Below are 15,244 nucleotides of genomic sequence, written 5' to 3' on the forward strand. Positions count from 1 at the left end.
CAGGTTGTCTCCCTCCGGGTCACCCCTCTCTCAGGGTTGTCTCGGTCTCTCGGACACTCGGGCTCTTATCTCCATCCCAGGATTGTGGTTTCAGGACTCTCCCTGCTCTGGGATCGTTGGCTGGCGACAGGCTGAGCCTTGGCCATGGGGTGGTGAGCAGTGTCACTGTGTGTCACTCATGCGTATATATTACTGTTATAACTACTATTATTTCCAATATTATTGTAGTTTAGTTATTAAATTGTTCTTATCTCAACCCACGAGTCTCTTTCCCCTTCACCCCTTTAATTCTCTCCCCATCCCCAGGAGGGGGGACAGGGACCGAGCGGGGTTGTGCACAGCTCCCCCACCTCACTGAGCCTCCCAGGTTACAGAGCCGACTCAGCGACCCCGATCCCCCTGCCCTGCGGTCAGATGTGCCAGACGGACGACGCTAGAGAGAAGTTTGGGGTGTTTTCTCACCGTTGCCAAATTGGTCACCTTTTTCTTTTTAAAAGCTCCTTCCAATCCAATTCCCTGAACACCTACTCTGTACACAAGCAGAATCATCCCACCCAGAGAATCTGGGTTCAACAGCAAGTCAAACAATCCTGCCCGGGCACCAGCAGCCACCCCGGGACCGAGGCTTTGCTCCTGCTGCCCAGCTGAACTCCAATGTCAGAAGATAAAGGATGAGTTTTGTCTGCTCCTACTTCCCTGCCTCAGATGCTGTTGGAGGATCACTGCCAGTAGCCGCTTTCCAGCCCTTTACACTTGCTGTTTTAATCTTCGAAAACAAGGATCTTGCATCCTCTGGGGACCACCTCACAGTCACCAGCAGAAGCCTTTTTACATAAATGCCGCCTTTTTACCTTATTCTGAAACCCCTTATACCCTTTTGAAGAAATGTTACCTCCGTTTCTTATTTGTGCCACCTACAAGGCATCCAGAGATCCTCATAAAATACCCACAGTATGCACTTAAAATTGGAAACAGCAATTTGGGAAGTCTCCAAAGCGTCCAGCGCCAACGACGTTGACTGACTTGCACCAACACATAGTCCTGGTTCTACCTGCCACTCTGTTCCTTAAACTATGCTGCACCAAGAAGGCATTGCCCAGATGAGCGAACTTGGATTAGCTTTGAAACACCCACAACATCCTCTCTGAAGCCTTTTCTTCAGCCACCCAGACCACCACGGTTCTTAGGCCAGAAGGAGACAGAAGTCACTGATAACCCTGAAAGCTTCCACACAAAAGGGAACGGAATCCTTACATTTCACAGCAGCTTTCAATCCAGAAAGTAAATTCAGGTGCAAACTCTTCTGAGCACTCAGTGCTCACAAGAATGAGGTTATTCCAGCACACGGAGTCTCCCTCCGTAGCCCTCTTCAGCTACTTGAACTAAGCAACACCACTGAACCAAACCAGAATCCTTCCACGTTTAGAGGTGAGAGAACCAACCAACCCCAACCAGCATTACCTGTTTCCCCAGTCGTCCCTTGTCTTCGGTTTTCACATCTGTAGATTCATTAAAAATCCTGAGACACTCTTCCATTGGATCTGACTCAAAGTCCACATCTTTCTCAAGGATGGAATAATCAATGTCAACAGATGTTGAGGAAAACGATGACGACTTTGACAATTTAGAGCGCTTCACTTTCTTTGTCCCTTCATTTTCACTCCCAGAGTCTGAAGCACAATCATCACCATCCGAGTCCGAGCTCATGTCAAGCAACGTGGATGGCAAAGGCCGGCCTTTGTCATCGTCATCTCCACTCTCATCACCAAACAGGTCAACATGACTCAAACTCCGCTGCTTCCGACTCTTTGGATCTCCTTTTTCTGTAGAACTGACCTTTTCTTTCTTTTGCTCCAGTGCTGGAGTCTTGGTCCCTTTCTCTTTGCTTTTACGACCAGAGGTTTCCTTACCATTCTTGACGTCAGCTGTTTTCAGCTTGGAATCTTTCTTGCTGCTCGCCACCTTCTCTGTGCTAGAGCCTTTGACGACACCCTCACTCTTGCTTTTCCCTGAACTACTGCTAGCAGACTTGGATTTTTCTTTCTTAAGCCCATCCGCTTTTTCTGACTTCTGTTTTTCAGGTTTCTTTAAATTCCCATCAGTTTTCACTTTGACACTTTTATCTTTGCAGTTTTTCTCTTCATTCTTGGTTTTTAATTTTTCTTCTTTCTTGATCACTTTGTCTTTTTCTGTATTTTTACTTTTCTCCTTCTTACCAATTTCGTTGAGGCCAGATGTTTTACTAACGTCTGATTTCTTCCTTTTTGTTTTGTCTTTTGAGTCTTTATTTTCCATTTCCTGGTCCTTCTTACCAGAGCACAGTTTTGCTGCTTTTGCATTCTTGCCTGATAAGTTCTTGGTGAGGTTCTTCTGTGAACTTGGAAGGTCTTCCGTGCCATACGGCGCTGCCACTTTTTTGCTATCCTGGGAAGCAAAGTCATCCAGTTTGGTGCTCTGCTCTTTGTTGGACAACCCATCGTTTGAATCACTTTCAGAACCAGGTTTTGACTGGGAACTAACAGAAGTTGGTTTATATTCCGCATCAGCCTCATCTTCAGAGGAGGAGAACCTGGCAGACACTTCAAACTCATCGGGTTCCTCACAGAGCTTCTTTCGCGAAGGAGAGTAAGATTCATCATAACTAGACACCCTGCCCCGTTTAGACCCCTTTGGCTCCTTTGTTGTGGCTTTGCCCAAAAGCCTGGCTGAGTAATTTGAAAGTGGGTCATACTCCAAGTCTGTAGAAGGCTTAGAGTCATCGATCACGTATTTATTGTTCGTGACAGTGCTACTGTATTTTTTATTCTGTACCACAGCCTTGGGAATGTATTCCAGTGAGTTACCTTTCGATTGGGAAGTATCCAAAGTGTATTTACTTGACTGGCTAGCAGCAGCGAGAGGAGTAGGGTTGTAGTCTGAGTTATTATTAAAGTTGTAGCTACCTGGATTATACTCTAAGGAGGTAAACGAGTCATTTTGGGTTCCAGCAGCTGAAACGGGCATATTTGAAATGAGTGAGGAGGCCTCTGAAGCACCCAACTCCTTTGTCGTTTCTAGCAGTTCCTCATACTTTTTCTGCTCTCTCTCCACTTCGTTTTTGACTGCCTCGATGGCCTTGTTGACCAGCTCCAACTCCAGAATACCGGGTGTCACATCTGTAATGTCAGCCAGAGCGCCATCCTCCGCCTCAAGCGAGGACCTCGGAAGGTCTGGGTTGTAGGGATCGTAGCCTCGCTCTGTAAAAGAGAAATAAAAAAAATCATTTACTGCCAGCAATTTAGGGAAAATTTTCATTGGAGTAAAAATTTTAAAAAGCTCTTTTTAAGGTCTTCTCTCATTAAAACCCAATGAAAAGCCACACTCTCATCACCACAGAACAAATGTTTGGTACCAAAAGCCACCAGTGATGTTCTCTGGCCAGCGGCAGGTGTGTGGCTCGACTGGATTTTACAAACTACTCCCGGGTCTTAAGGACTACAAATCTATTAACAAAGTGCTTTTATTACTCATGGAAAAGCTCTATAAATTAAATATTCTTCAGGGCACCAAAGAATAATCACTGTATTAGGACCAAGAGGAGCAGAGTACGCACAAGCATTATCTGCTTAATGTAATGAAGTAACCAAGGGAGGAAAGAGGATTCCAGTGTGAAAACTATGGATTAGGTTCTCACTTATCAATGCCAATGCCTAAAGCCCACGGAAAGCCTCCGACACTCCTCAAAGCTCAGTATTTCTCATGGCAGCCAAACCAGTCTTACTGGGACTGACAAACTGAGAGCTGCTAGTAAGAAAAACTACAGATACAAAGGCAACACAACTCAACCGCACAGAACAGCCACCAAGACAGGAATCCCAGAAGGGTTTGGGTCGGAAAGGACCCTAAAGCCCACCCAGTGCCCCCCCCTGCCATGGGCAGGGACACCTCCCACTAGCCCAGGTTGCCCAAAGCCTCATCCAGCCTGGCCTTGAACCCCTCCAGGGATGGGGCATCCACAGCTTCTCCGGAACATTAAACTTCCAGAACATTTTTATGATGTTTGTCTTTTCAGACAAGTCCCTTTGGTGGCCTCTATCACACAGCCATTTCTAGGACGATGACCAGAGGATACGCTTTGATGAGGCTGCACGGCTCCTCCAACCACAGCTCCACAGGAGATTATTTGGTGAGCGATGGTCCACCCTCTGGAACCACATGGAAACGCCAAAGCAACCCATCCGAGGGACAACTTACAACTGCAGAGTCCATTAAAGCTCATCTTGTACCATTCATCTCGAAAAGGACACAGGAGCAGTTGTCACAAGCACAAACGCTCTCTGCTTTCTGCCACGGTATCCCAAACTCTCCCATGTACCTTCCCAGCTCCTGGTGAAAAGGAACAGGACAGGAAAAGGACAGCACTCACCCGCAGGAGCAGGGACGGGCACCCCACTTGCCAAAGAACAGGCAGGAAAATAACGTCACCTTGAAAAATTAGACGCGTAGCAGAGGAACCATTAATAAAGATGACCGCATCTAGCAAGCTAACAGAAGGTACGGGTGAGTTAGGGGCTGCTTTTTGAACAGTTCTCAATCCTTGTTTTATTGCAGTGTCTCTGGATGCTGCTATTCCAGAGGAACCTTTTGTTCTTTGCTAGAAGGATAGTAGTAAAACTGCCTTTCCAACATGAATATGTAGAAGAACAAAACAGTAAGCAGAGAAATAAAAGGCAGGAAAAAACCCAACCCTCCAGTCTAAGAAGGATGAGTGAATTTATTCTAACAGCCAGAAACGACCAATGTTTACAGGAGCTGTTTCTACCATTCTCACAACACTGAGGTTTTCTCTTGGATTTTTTTTTCCTTTTTTGTTTCTTTATTTTTGTTTTTTCCCTGAGAGGATCCACGAGTGCATAGCTCCTTTTGGCAATAAGAAAAGAACCTGTCTAGCAGCAACAGAACTAGCCTCCAAGGAAGCAGAGACTGGGTTACAATAAAGGCAGTGGTTTCATAAAATACTTTTTACCCCCTTGGGTTTGCAAAGTTTTTTTTTTTCCAAAGCAATTAGCTCCTGATTGAGCAGGGACTCTGGGCAACCACCGTATGATTTCATCATCTTCCACAGGACAGTCTGGGCTGTGCTCAGGACCAGAAATGTGGGGAAAAAGGAACGAGATGATGGATTTCTATAGCTAGCTCCACCTCCACCGATTACAAAGTACTTTACAACCACGATACAAAGAGCATTTGCAAAACTAGTGTCTGCTACAACGCCCAGCACAGCTCACAGCCTGGCGGAGAGGGAGGGAGAAGGTAGCAAAACCAGAGCACCCCAGCAGAGGGTGAACACCGGACAGACTGATATCCTCGGACAGATTGATATCCTCAGACTGACTGATATCCTCGTTAGAAAAAGAATCCACAAAGAAATTAAGGTAACCAGGAAAAAAAAAAAAACAAACCACGAACAAACCTGGATGCAAACAGCATCATCATCAAGGCTGGTTCATGTAAGAAGATCATCGAAACAATCAGGTATAAATATTGGGCTACCAGTGGATAACGAACAGAGAGCCCTCCATACCCGCCACCTCGTTTCTCACCACGCTGCGAAACATCAACTCCACAGGGGTAGAGAAGACCAGCGCAGTGAAGTCTGGAGGAGTCAGCTATTAGCCTCTAACTCAAGATGGAGAGCTAAAATTTAGCACAAGCACTGTTAAAGGAACAGCTGAAAGCCTGGTAATCTGTCTAGAGTAAGTATTAGGTGGTCTATCAAGAGAGAACACAGAGTCTGGATCTAAAGACCTGCCAAAATGAAAAAAAAAAAACACTATCACACACACAAAAAAATAAAACAACCCCAAACTACATAAATGATATCTTGTCCATGCAGAAAAGCAAACTATTTGAAATATATCAGGATACACAGAAAGAAGATGACAACCTAAGCACGGACCGGGTGTCCAATTCTCTGCTGCTCATCTACAGTATAAACCAGATTTCTCATTTTCCTTCAGTGAAATGACCAGATGTGAAAATCCATTATAATCTCTAAGCACGCCAGCAGGCTTCGAGATACCATCAGGAAAGAGCTCGTTTGGAGGTGTACAGGAGGCCTGATGGATTCCCCAAGCTCTGCTGATCAAAGGCTGCCTTCTCCAGGAAGAACACCTGCCTAAGTGGGCTCCAGACACTCATCAGGAATCACCTTTGGCTGGGATGCATTTGCAGATAATGTAGCAGAACGGGATTTTATTTATATATATGTATATATATATACACACACACATATATAGATATATATGTAGAGCCATATGCACACAAGTCCCCAGAGTCAGAGAAATGAAGGATGCTATCTGAGGTGTGTAATTTTCAGGTGTGTAATGACACTCGTAGGAACCCAGGAGAGGATCTCGGGGTGACTGAGCCCAGCACCATGCCGGCAGGCACCCAGCGACACCCACATCCCGCTTCTTACCACCTGGACACCAGAGGCAAAGGAGCCTTCCTCAGCTGCTGCATTCACTCCTCTCCATTTCAAACCCTAGTACTGGTATTCACCCACGATGTAAAGAAAGATTTCTACAGGGTGAACTACACGGGTTTTACTATCCCGATGTTCAAGGCGTGTGCAGTATTTCTGCTGAAGCAAAATGTGAGAGGCACCATGTCGTGAAATAACTCTTTGGGGATGGATGTAAAACGGAGAGCCTACGCTGCCGTTTGAGGTTCAGGAGATAATGAGACTTGAGATGACAACTCCTCACAGGATTGTGAATTAAACTGCTGTCAGGACACGTTCAAATACTATGTTAATAAATGAATGTTCCTCAGACATATGAAATAGTCCCTCTGAGACACGAAAAGGTGAAGTTAACATCAGCACTATAGAAAACAGGTTATTACAAATCTACATACGACCTCAGCAAACAATTTATTTAACCCAGAACTATTTTAGGATACGCCGAAATGAACCGCGCCTAAATCGGTCAAGATTCTTCCAAAAAAACAAGGTTGATTGTTTTTTTTCCCCTGGTTACAGTCATGTTAGCTCTGGGAAATGAGGCCTCAGTTCTGAGGTGGAGCTGGTTTATGACAGAGCTGCTCTATGCTAACGACTCCTTGCTGCACACTGGTCCTTCGAGTTTGTGCAAGAGGCGAAGGCACTACACAAAGGCTGACATTAAATGAATAATGGGCGTCCAAGGTCACCTGTTTGATGTTAAAACTTATTTTACAGTGAATCATTCTGGAGAAAAAGATGTCTTTTTTTTTTTTTTTTTCCAAGCACCCTACCAGAACACATACTTCAGATGCTTTAAACACAGAAAAGCCCGAAGGTATGACGGGTGCTGGTCGCTGGAAACCTGCAGGTTTCAGGAGTCAAGGTCTCACACGCACGTGGGACATGGATGACAACGACCTTCCTTCCAGATATAACAGAGCTGCAAGCAGCAGCAGCTGCTCCTAAACAAGAGTGAGGCAACAATTAGAAATTTGCACATTTACAGCAATAAGGATCTCAAAAGGGAAGGTTTGCTGGCCGAGCTGCAGAGGGACCAGCACAGGCCAAAAGACAGCCAACGTTCTCCAAACCCATCTTCCTGGGTCACCTGGAGCTGGCAACAAAAGGTGCATTCATCGGGAGACAGGGAAGGTGAAAGCTGTTGGGAGACTTCTTTGGGAAAAAAAAAAAAGAAAAAAAAAGGCATTTTTATTTTGCCAGAACAAAATCAGAACAGCTTGCCTGTGTTTACAGTGCCAGTACTCAGCAAATGGACAACCTCTGTGATCACAGAAAAATTATCACTATTGGAAAATTATTATAAGCTTTTCATTTAAGGCTTCACAGTAGAGACGGTGGTTTCTCAAGAACAAAATGTTTCAAAAAGGCTTTACCAGCCGCCGGAGTTCTGCTACTCTTCAGAATTAAAAAGCGCAAAAGAAACGGCAGGTTTCGGCGCAGACCTCACTTGCGAGTACTGAAAGCAAATTTCCAACAATTAATTTAACAATAATACCCAACCACTTGGAAATAATTAACACTGAAATTTAAAATAGTACATTTCAAATAATTATCCAGAGTAAATGGGTTAGGAGAAGGAGCGAAGAGAAATGTGTCTTCAACTCTAAATATAACCCTGGTCATAATGACTTTTTTTTTTTGCTCTGTCTTTTTTTAAATAGTAAATTTAATTATTAAAAGCACAGATAACCTTGTGCTGAGCTAAGTACATCAAGGGAAGCAAGGTTTGAGAGCATTACAGCCAGTCTAGCCCAAGCTGGCTTCTCCCTGCTCACCCCACAAAAGGTATTTGATGCCACAGCGGCAAAGTACATCGTGAACCAACCCGCTCACTTCTTTAGTGGAAAAAACCAAGTAAATACGAGAAAAGAAAGTCTTAGATTAGCAAGGCCAAAAAAAGTTTGAACAGTCATCCATCACACGGTGGTATTTTTAAACAAAAGCCTGCCTAAGGTCAGGGGATGGTTTCACCAGATGTTCTCGGCCAACGTGAGCGCTCGGTGCCACTGAAGGACTGTCCCAGTGGGCTGAACTGGTCGACCAGGGGGCTCACTGGAGGGTGAACCACCAGCACAGGGAGGGGTGGATGACACTGAGGGACGAGAGCAGCCAGACCTCATCCTGGGACTAGCCAGAAGCTGTTTTCTCAGCTCAGCCGCCCAAGACTGCTGACACGTCGTGGCCGGAGAGGGGACGCGGACCTGCCCGAGTGGGTTCAATCCGGCCAGGGAGCAGCTCCAATGGGGAACAACTCGCTGGGGTGGGAAACTCCCTCGGACAGGAGGAGGGTGGGAAACTCCCTTGGACAGGAGGACATTCAGGCACACCCCTGAAAGCAGCTCAGACAGCACCATCCCGGGAAGCAGGACACACCGCCTCGTTTCATTCAAGAAAACGCAACTTTGTGCAGTTTTGCCTTTGGTGCAGCAGAAGAGGCATCTAAAATGTCCTCAAGCCTACAAAATATGGTATTTTCACCCTCCTGATAGCTTCACGGACAGTCCTGGAGGAGAGCTGGGACTGCCACTGCTTCACACAGCAACGCTAGTTACATCCAAGGATGGAAAAGCCAGAACAAGACGGGCTGGCCCACGCAAAAGCCATCATTTACATCCCTCTATCGCCACAGCGATTTACAGTCCCACCGCTGTGGGGCTCAAACAACAGCGGCAGGCAAAGAGATCAGAGGCATGTCAAGATCTGTGATAAAGGAAATCACACCCTTGGTATATTTCCTCTATAACCTAGGGAAGAACGGGAGGAACAGAACAGGTGTGTTTGCCTGGAGAGGGGCAGGAAGCAAAGGCTGGCACCCCAAATCTCACGACTGCTACCCCGAGTCCACAGCCTGTCATTGGCAGGCTAGAAGGTGTCTCATCGTTTTAAAATCGATGATACATTAATGTGAATGTTCAATGTTTGGATTCTGTGGAGAGCTGTCCATTCCCTCTCTCATTTTAGCTTTAAAATTATTCCTCAATATACAAGAAAAGTTGAAATTCTGTTTGGAAAAAAATTAAAAAATTAACAGAGACTTTTTTTTTTCCTGTTTCCAAGAAAAAGACAGACTGGAACACATCTCCACATCTCCTGTGTAAGCGCTAGGTAACACTAAGGATCTACTCCAAAACCTAATTAGTAGAACAAGACTTCTTTTCAAAGAAGCAGAAGAAAAAAAACAAATTACTCAAGTATTCTGGTGTCTTCTTTTCTCTTGAAAACTTCCTTTGACCAGCATGGTCACAAGCAGTAACACTACTCCTCACCCACCAGTCCCTTCATTTTCCAGCCTTTCTCTGGCTTGCTCAAGATAAGTTATCTTCTCAACACCTGTCTTATTTCTTTAACTATTTTGGGTGAAGAATTCCCATTTAAGAAAAAAAACCAAACACACAAACAGTATTTCAATACAGGCACAACTGGGCACTGAAAAACAAAAACTAAAGAAAAGCACCTTTCAAGCTATATCACATTTCAAAACTTCAGCTGTGACTTACAAAGGACTAAAACCAAAACTTAAACTGGTTTTAAAACCTGTCCGCCTTTAGTTAACTCAAAAGCTGGAGTTAATTCTTTGCAGCTCCTTGACGACTCAGCCACCTGCAGCTCTGCAGACTCGTAACCGGCGAACCCACCACACTCCCCGGTTCTCAGCACGGATCCTCTCATGAATAAAAAGGCTCTAGATGTCACAGAGAAATTAAAATCCTTGTGCAACTAAACCCTTCAAAGCAGAGCTGAGTTTTTGCTTCAGAGGCAGATGCAACCCCCAGGACCAACGTCTCAGGTTAAATGAATGGCTGACACGTGAAAGCCTCTCTGGAGACGGAACTTCTCTCGCAGCTCTTCTCCACCAACCCACACAAACACTCCCCAGCAACTCAAAAACTTCAAAGAATTACCTGAGCTCCCCGCGGTTAATAAATATTGCAGATATTTGTTCATGCTGTACTTGAGGCTTTTAATATCTTGCTTGGTAACCTGCTAAGACACTCCGGCAAAGGCTCATGGCACCATCCCGCTGACCGTGTGCTGACACAGCGCTTTCTGGGCTGCAGAGATAATTAGGGCAGGACTCACCACCCCAGAGTCCCGCCTTCACCCTCATTTACTCCCAGGTTGGATGGGGTTTTACTTGACTGTCTGCAGGGACTTTTTGACCGGTTTCCTCTTGCCTAGTGCTACTACTATCATCTCAGGGGATTTTTTGACATCTTCACTTTCCCCACTCCCCACCTGTACATGTTGGTTTTTTACTTGATTTGAGCCACACAGGCTGGCAGTGTCCCAAACAGCGATCCCCACGGTCCTGCTCAGCGATCCCCTCTCATCCTGCCGGGTCCCCAGCCAGAGCCCAGCACCACCCCACTTCTCCAGCCCTATGGCTCACGCTCGGTCCCAGAGGGGAGGGAAGATGAGCTGGCCCTGGCTGTGGGTGCGTGCCTGCCTGCAGCCCAGCGCTGCCGCTGCTCCGGTATTACGAGAGCTGACACGCCGTCCCAGCGCCGCCGACTCGCCTCATCCAGCACCAGGCAGCCGGGGGAAAGCGGTTTGGGAAAGCCTGGACTAGTGAATTGTGCTTTCAGCTTCTCCAGCACTAACGCAGCACTGCGGGGTTTGACTAGATGAAAAAAAATCAGAGGAAATGTTTAAGTGTCAGGTAGGATGTTACACACTGGAGAGAGACATTCATTCGGAGCAGACAAAGGGCTCCTGTGGCAGGGGGAGAGGAGTCCAGGGAGCTCACAAACGCCAGCACAAGGCGAGTGCCTCTGGGACTCGGGCAGCTCACTGCACCTTTCGTCTTCAAAATCCTTCCAGCTTGGCAGGGAAGATTTGCTCCCACCTCCTGCGTTTTGCTCCTGTCTGTAACCGGAGCGAGGAAGAGCCGCCTGCAAGCTCGGGGCCGAGGCTTCCCACAGCCACACGACCAGTCGCAGAAAGAGCAGAAATCACCCCGTCAGCCCACGCTGAAATCCCAACACACGACGATGCAGCTGCACCTGCCCACCCACAGGAAACCTGCCGCAAGCGACAATTCGGTTAAATACCGAGATCCCCAGCCACTGGGAAGCCGTGCCACTGATCGACACGAAACGCCACGTCCTGGCCTTACCGTCAGGTGGGTTTTCTGTTCTTCATTTCAAAACTTGGTTAAAAAGCCATCCACCAGTGACATTTGGGTAATTACTGTCCTGAACACAAATGCAGGGGGAAAAAAAAGCAGACTTAGCAATGCCCTCCGCACGCAGCTCACGGATCAGAGCACCCAGCACCAAGCCACCCCATTTCCTCTCTCGGTGAAGAAATCCTGACGGCAGTTCCTAAAATTCCATTTCTGCTCATTCAGTTTCCCTGTAGCAAATACAGCAACCAAAGCTCTCTCCTACAAGAGCTGATCTTGCACAACTTCAACTGCAGGAGGGAAAACACAGCTGTTAAAGACTTTTTTTTTTTTCATCCTTTCTACACATGGCGTGAACCTGCACTGCAACAGAAGTCCTACAAAGGCAATCCCAGGCAGCGCAGGGGCTGCTCCCACCAAACACGGCTGAGTTTAACGCGCAGCCCCTCGGAACGTGCTGCATGAGGAACCCGACCGGCGAAGACGACAACGGCCTTGATCCTGCGGTGATGCACGGGCTGAGGATGATGAAAGCTGGGTTTGAACATTGACGGAGCCACTTTAGGTCTTACCAAGCATCGTTTTGCACAGCGTTTTGTATACAAGTCAGTCCACGGGGTTGCTTTTCGGCTGAAGACTTTGAAGAAGGGAGGGGTGAGGTGCTTTTCTGCATCAGTGACAGGATCAGAAGAACTAAAGCTGGGGAGATAAGCCCGAGGCTTTATCTGCACCTGACCCAGGCCAACAGGAGCCAAACAGCATTAGAGCAGCTTACTGGTGTAAATCACACAGAGGTTAAAAACTCTGCTGCTGGACAGTGCTGCACAAACCCACCCAGTCACCTTTCAAAGTTGCAATCTAGAGCTAACGTGCAAAGCCTTGCCTGTTCAAACAGAAAATCCACAAGCTTTGGACCACAGCAGAAAACTGCCGAGCAACCGTCAGGACACACCACTCTAGAATAAAGCATTTGCAGGCAGGGTGCTGAAAGCCCTGCTCTTCCCAGCCCACACTAACACCAGGATTAGAGCAGACAAAGAGGAACTCGCACCTCCAGACCTGGACGCGGCTTTCTGCTCTGGGTTCAAAAAAAATCTAAACATCTCCTGACAGCTCCTATCAAACCTCGCAAACCAAAGAGCTGGTTTCCTTAAGATATTTATGAAGAGATGTATTACACTTCTTTTATGTCTTTCAGCATCCTCAGGACCTAGACTTTAAAGACAGACCTATTTTTCTCCTCTACAGCTCTTGAAGAGATGCTTTTAGGACTGAAGGTCTTCCCTCCTACTTACACAGCACGCTTTCAAAGCACTTCACATGCATTCAATAATCTTTTCATCCTGCTCTGAAGCAGGTGAGTTTTAGTTCATTTTGCAGATAGAAAAAGCACTTCAGCCAAGTCAGGAGAAGAATTTGCAATCTCCAGATTCCCGGTCCTGCCCAGGCTCATGGCTCATTTCCCAGCCCACCAAGAGCACGGTGGAAATATCACACAGGTGCGTGCGACTGCCCCAGCACCTTCCCCGGCTGTGGGCCAGCACCGAATTTCCCCAAGCCCCCAGGTAGCCACACTCCCACCACGCAGGAAAATACCTGGAACAGATTTCAGAACCCAGCTCAAGCATGCCCTGCAGACCAAACACATCACGCTGGTTCCCTCCTTACCTGAGAAGTTTGTGTTTGAGCTGCTTTCAGAGGGGAAGAGAAAGGGATACCTGCTGTGTGCAGCCAGCAGCAGATGGGGGAAAACTTGGTCCTCATGCTGATCCCCTCCCGGGCACAGAGGCCCCTGTCTTGTAGTGGGTGGGACCATGAGAGAACTGTGTGAAAAATAAGGATCATCTGTTACAAACATCTGAACACTACGCTCCTCAGAAATCCTGGAACAGTGAGGGGGACAAACAAAAGGGGAACAGTGCTACGTCGCACTGATTTATCTTTCCACCTCCTTGCTCCTCCATCTGGTACACTCCACAGCCTCCTCCCACTGCCACCGGGTACGGCCAGCTCCACTCCTCAGTTTTCAGAAGCTACTTTCAAGGCTACGGAAGATCTACTGAGAGTTTCAGGGTTACTACCAGTCCTATGGTGATCCAAAAACATCAAAGTCAACATCAGCCTTGAATCAATACATTCAGCAGGCTGATTCTTTAGATGTTGTTCTTTTTTCTAGGCGTTATCCCACAAAGCACAGATGTGCACTGCAGCGCTTGGGGTAGGTACCCACCTGCTTTGGCAAAAAAAAAGAAAAAAAAAAGAAAAAAAAAAGCTTTTAAAGCTTATTTATCGAGTGATGTGATTAAATAGGTCAAATATGCCCAAATGCACTGTTATGAGGCTACTTTAAAACAAGACAGGCAGTTTCACTGACCAGGAGCAACTTACATTGGATGGAGAACCGGCTTTCGAGAAGATGGTTGCCTGGTTGCTAAACTACTACACCCTCTAGTGTAAATCTTAAACACATCCTTCCAGGCTAGGCGAGCTTCAGACAGCCAGAGGAAAAGACAGGAACACTTCAACCCGAACCCTTCGGGTGAAGCTAAACCATAGCACTGCTTAAAAAATAACCACAAAAGCATCTTCTGCTCCTGCAGAAATCAGACACCTTATACAATCCCACTGATGCCCTTTTGCAGCACGTTCATCCCTCATTTTCCATTTCTCAACTGAAATCAGCATAGAAGAAATAGCTGAAGTCCAACACTAAGCTGAGGCAGAATTTGCAGATCTTTGGTTATGTCAGCCCTGTCACGCGTTAAGAGTTTGGGGAAAAGGGCTGGAGCTCGCGCTGAGCCTCCTGAGGGGAGTGGGAGGCTGGAAGTTAAGCCTGGGGATCCTGCTTCTTTCGCAAGCAGCATGTAGGAAAACCAGACCCATGCTTATATCTTTTGTTTCACAAAAGCCAGAGCTTCTCTAAGAGCCATAATGCAGTCAGGAAACTGCTCTCCCCAAAACAGGAGCTTTCTCTCCTGGATCACTAATATCCAAGCCAGGCCTAACCAGATTAACACTAGGATCATTTGTTTCTCGTCCTGCACACTCACAGGAACACTTCTCAGCCAGTATTAGAAGCCGCACACGCTTTCCAGGTGCACCAGGAGGTTTTACTAAAAACCAACCTTCCCTTACCCATTTCGAAAACCGAAACCAGCATTTATTTAGCTCGGCAGTAGCTGTTCCAGGTGGCAGACCAAAATGAGTAAATCTAGTTCCAAAACTGATACTCTGCAGATATTTAAAGACAAACAGAAATAGTACAATGAAAGAGAATTATAACACCAAGCCTCTAGAGGACCATCCTAAAAGGTTCTAGACAGCTTTTAAAATGCAAAAAGAACACTGAACGAGGCAAAACCTTTTGTTCTTCTAATTCGGTACCTGTCTGCCTGTGAGAGCCCTGAGCATGCTTCATTTTAAGCTAAACCACAGCCGTGGTAAGTTGACCTGGTAACCAGGAGACAAGAAAAATTAAGCATCTTCCAAACTTGTGAATAAAGTGAAGCAAGATCAAAAAAAACCCATGACAAGCGGTGCTTTACTTTGACAACTTCTGCTTCGAGTCGTTAGAGAGCATACACAGTAGCAACTACACCTAACTGAAAAAA

General features: G+C 46.5%; 1 protein-coding gene across 1 annotated transcript in view; it reads right to left on the reverse strand.

Moving 5' to 3' along the window:
- REXO1 (REX1, RNA exonuclease 1 homolog (S. cerevisiae)) overlaps nucleotides 1–10,453 on the reverse strand; it is a 33,447-nt gene extending 22,994 nt beyond the window's left edge. Inside the window, exons 1-2 of the mRNA XM_010087262.1 lie at nucleotides 10,411–10,453; nucleotides 1,462–3,236 (exon numbers count right to left, since the gene is read on the reverse strand). Of these exons, the coding sequence (XP_010085564.1) occupies nucleotides 1,462–3,236; nucleotides 10,411–10,453 (1,818 nt within the window). The remainder of the gene's footprint in view (nucleotides 1–1,461; nucleotides 3,237–10,410) is intronic.
- Between the last annotated feature and the right edge of the window lie 4,791 nt (nucleotides 10,454–15,244).

This window comes from Pterocles gutturalis, unplaced genomic scaffold (genome assembly GCF_000699245.1).
Source record: "Pterocles gutturalis isolate BGI_N339 unplaced genomic scaffold, ASM69924v1 scaffold2916, whole genome shotgun sequence".
Taxonomy (NCBI): domain Eukaryota; kingdom Metazoa; phylum Chordata; class Aves; order Pterocliformes; family Pteroclidae; genus Pterocles; species Pterocles gutturalis.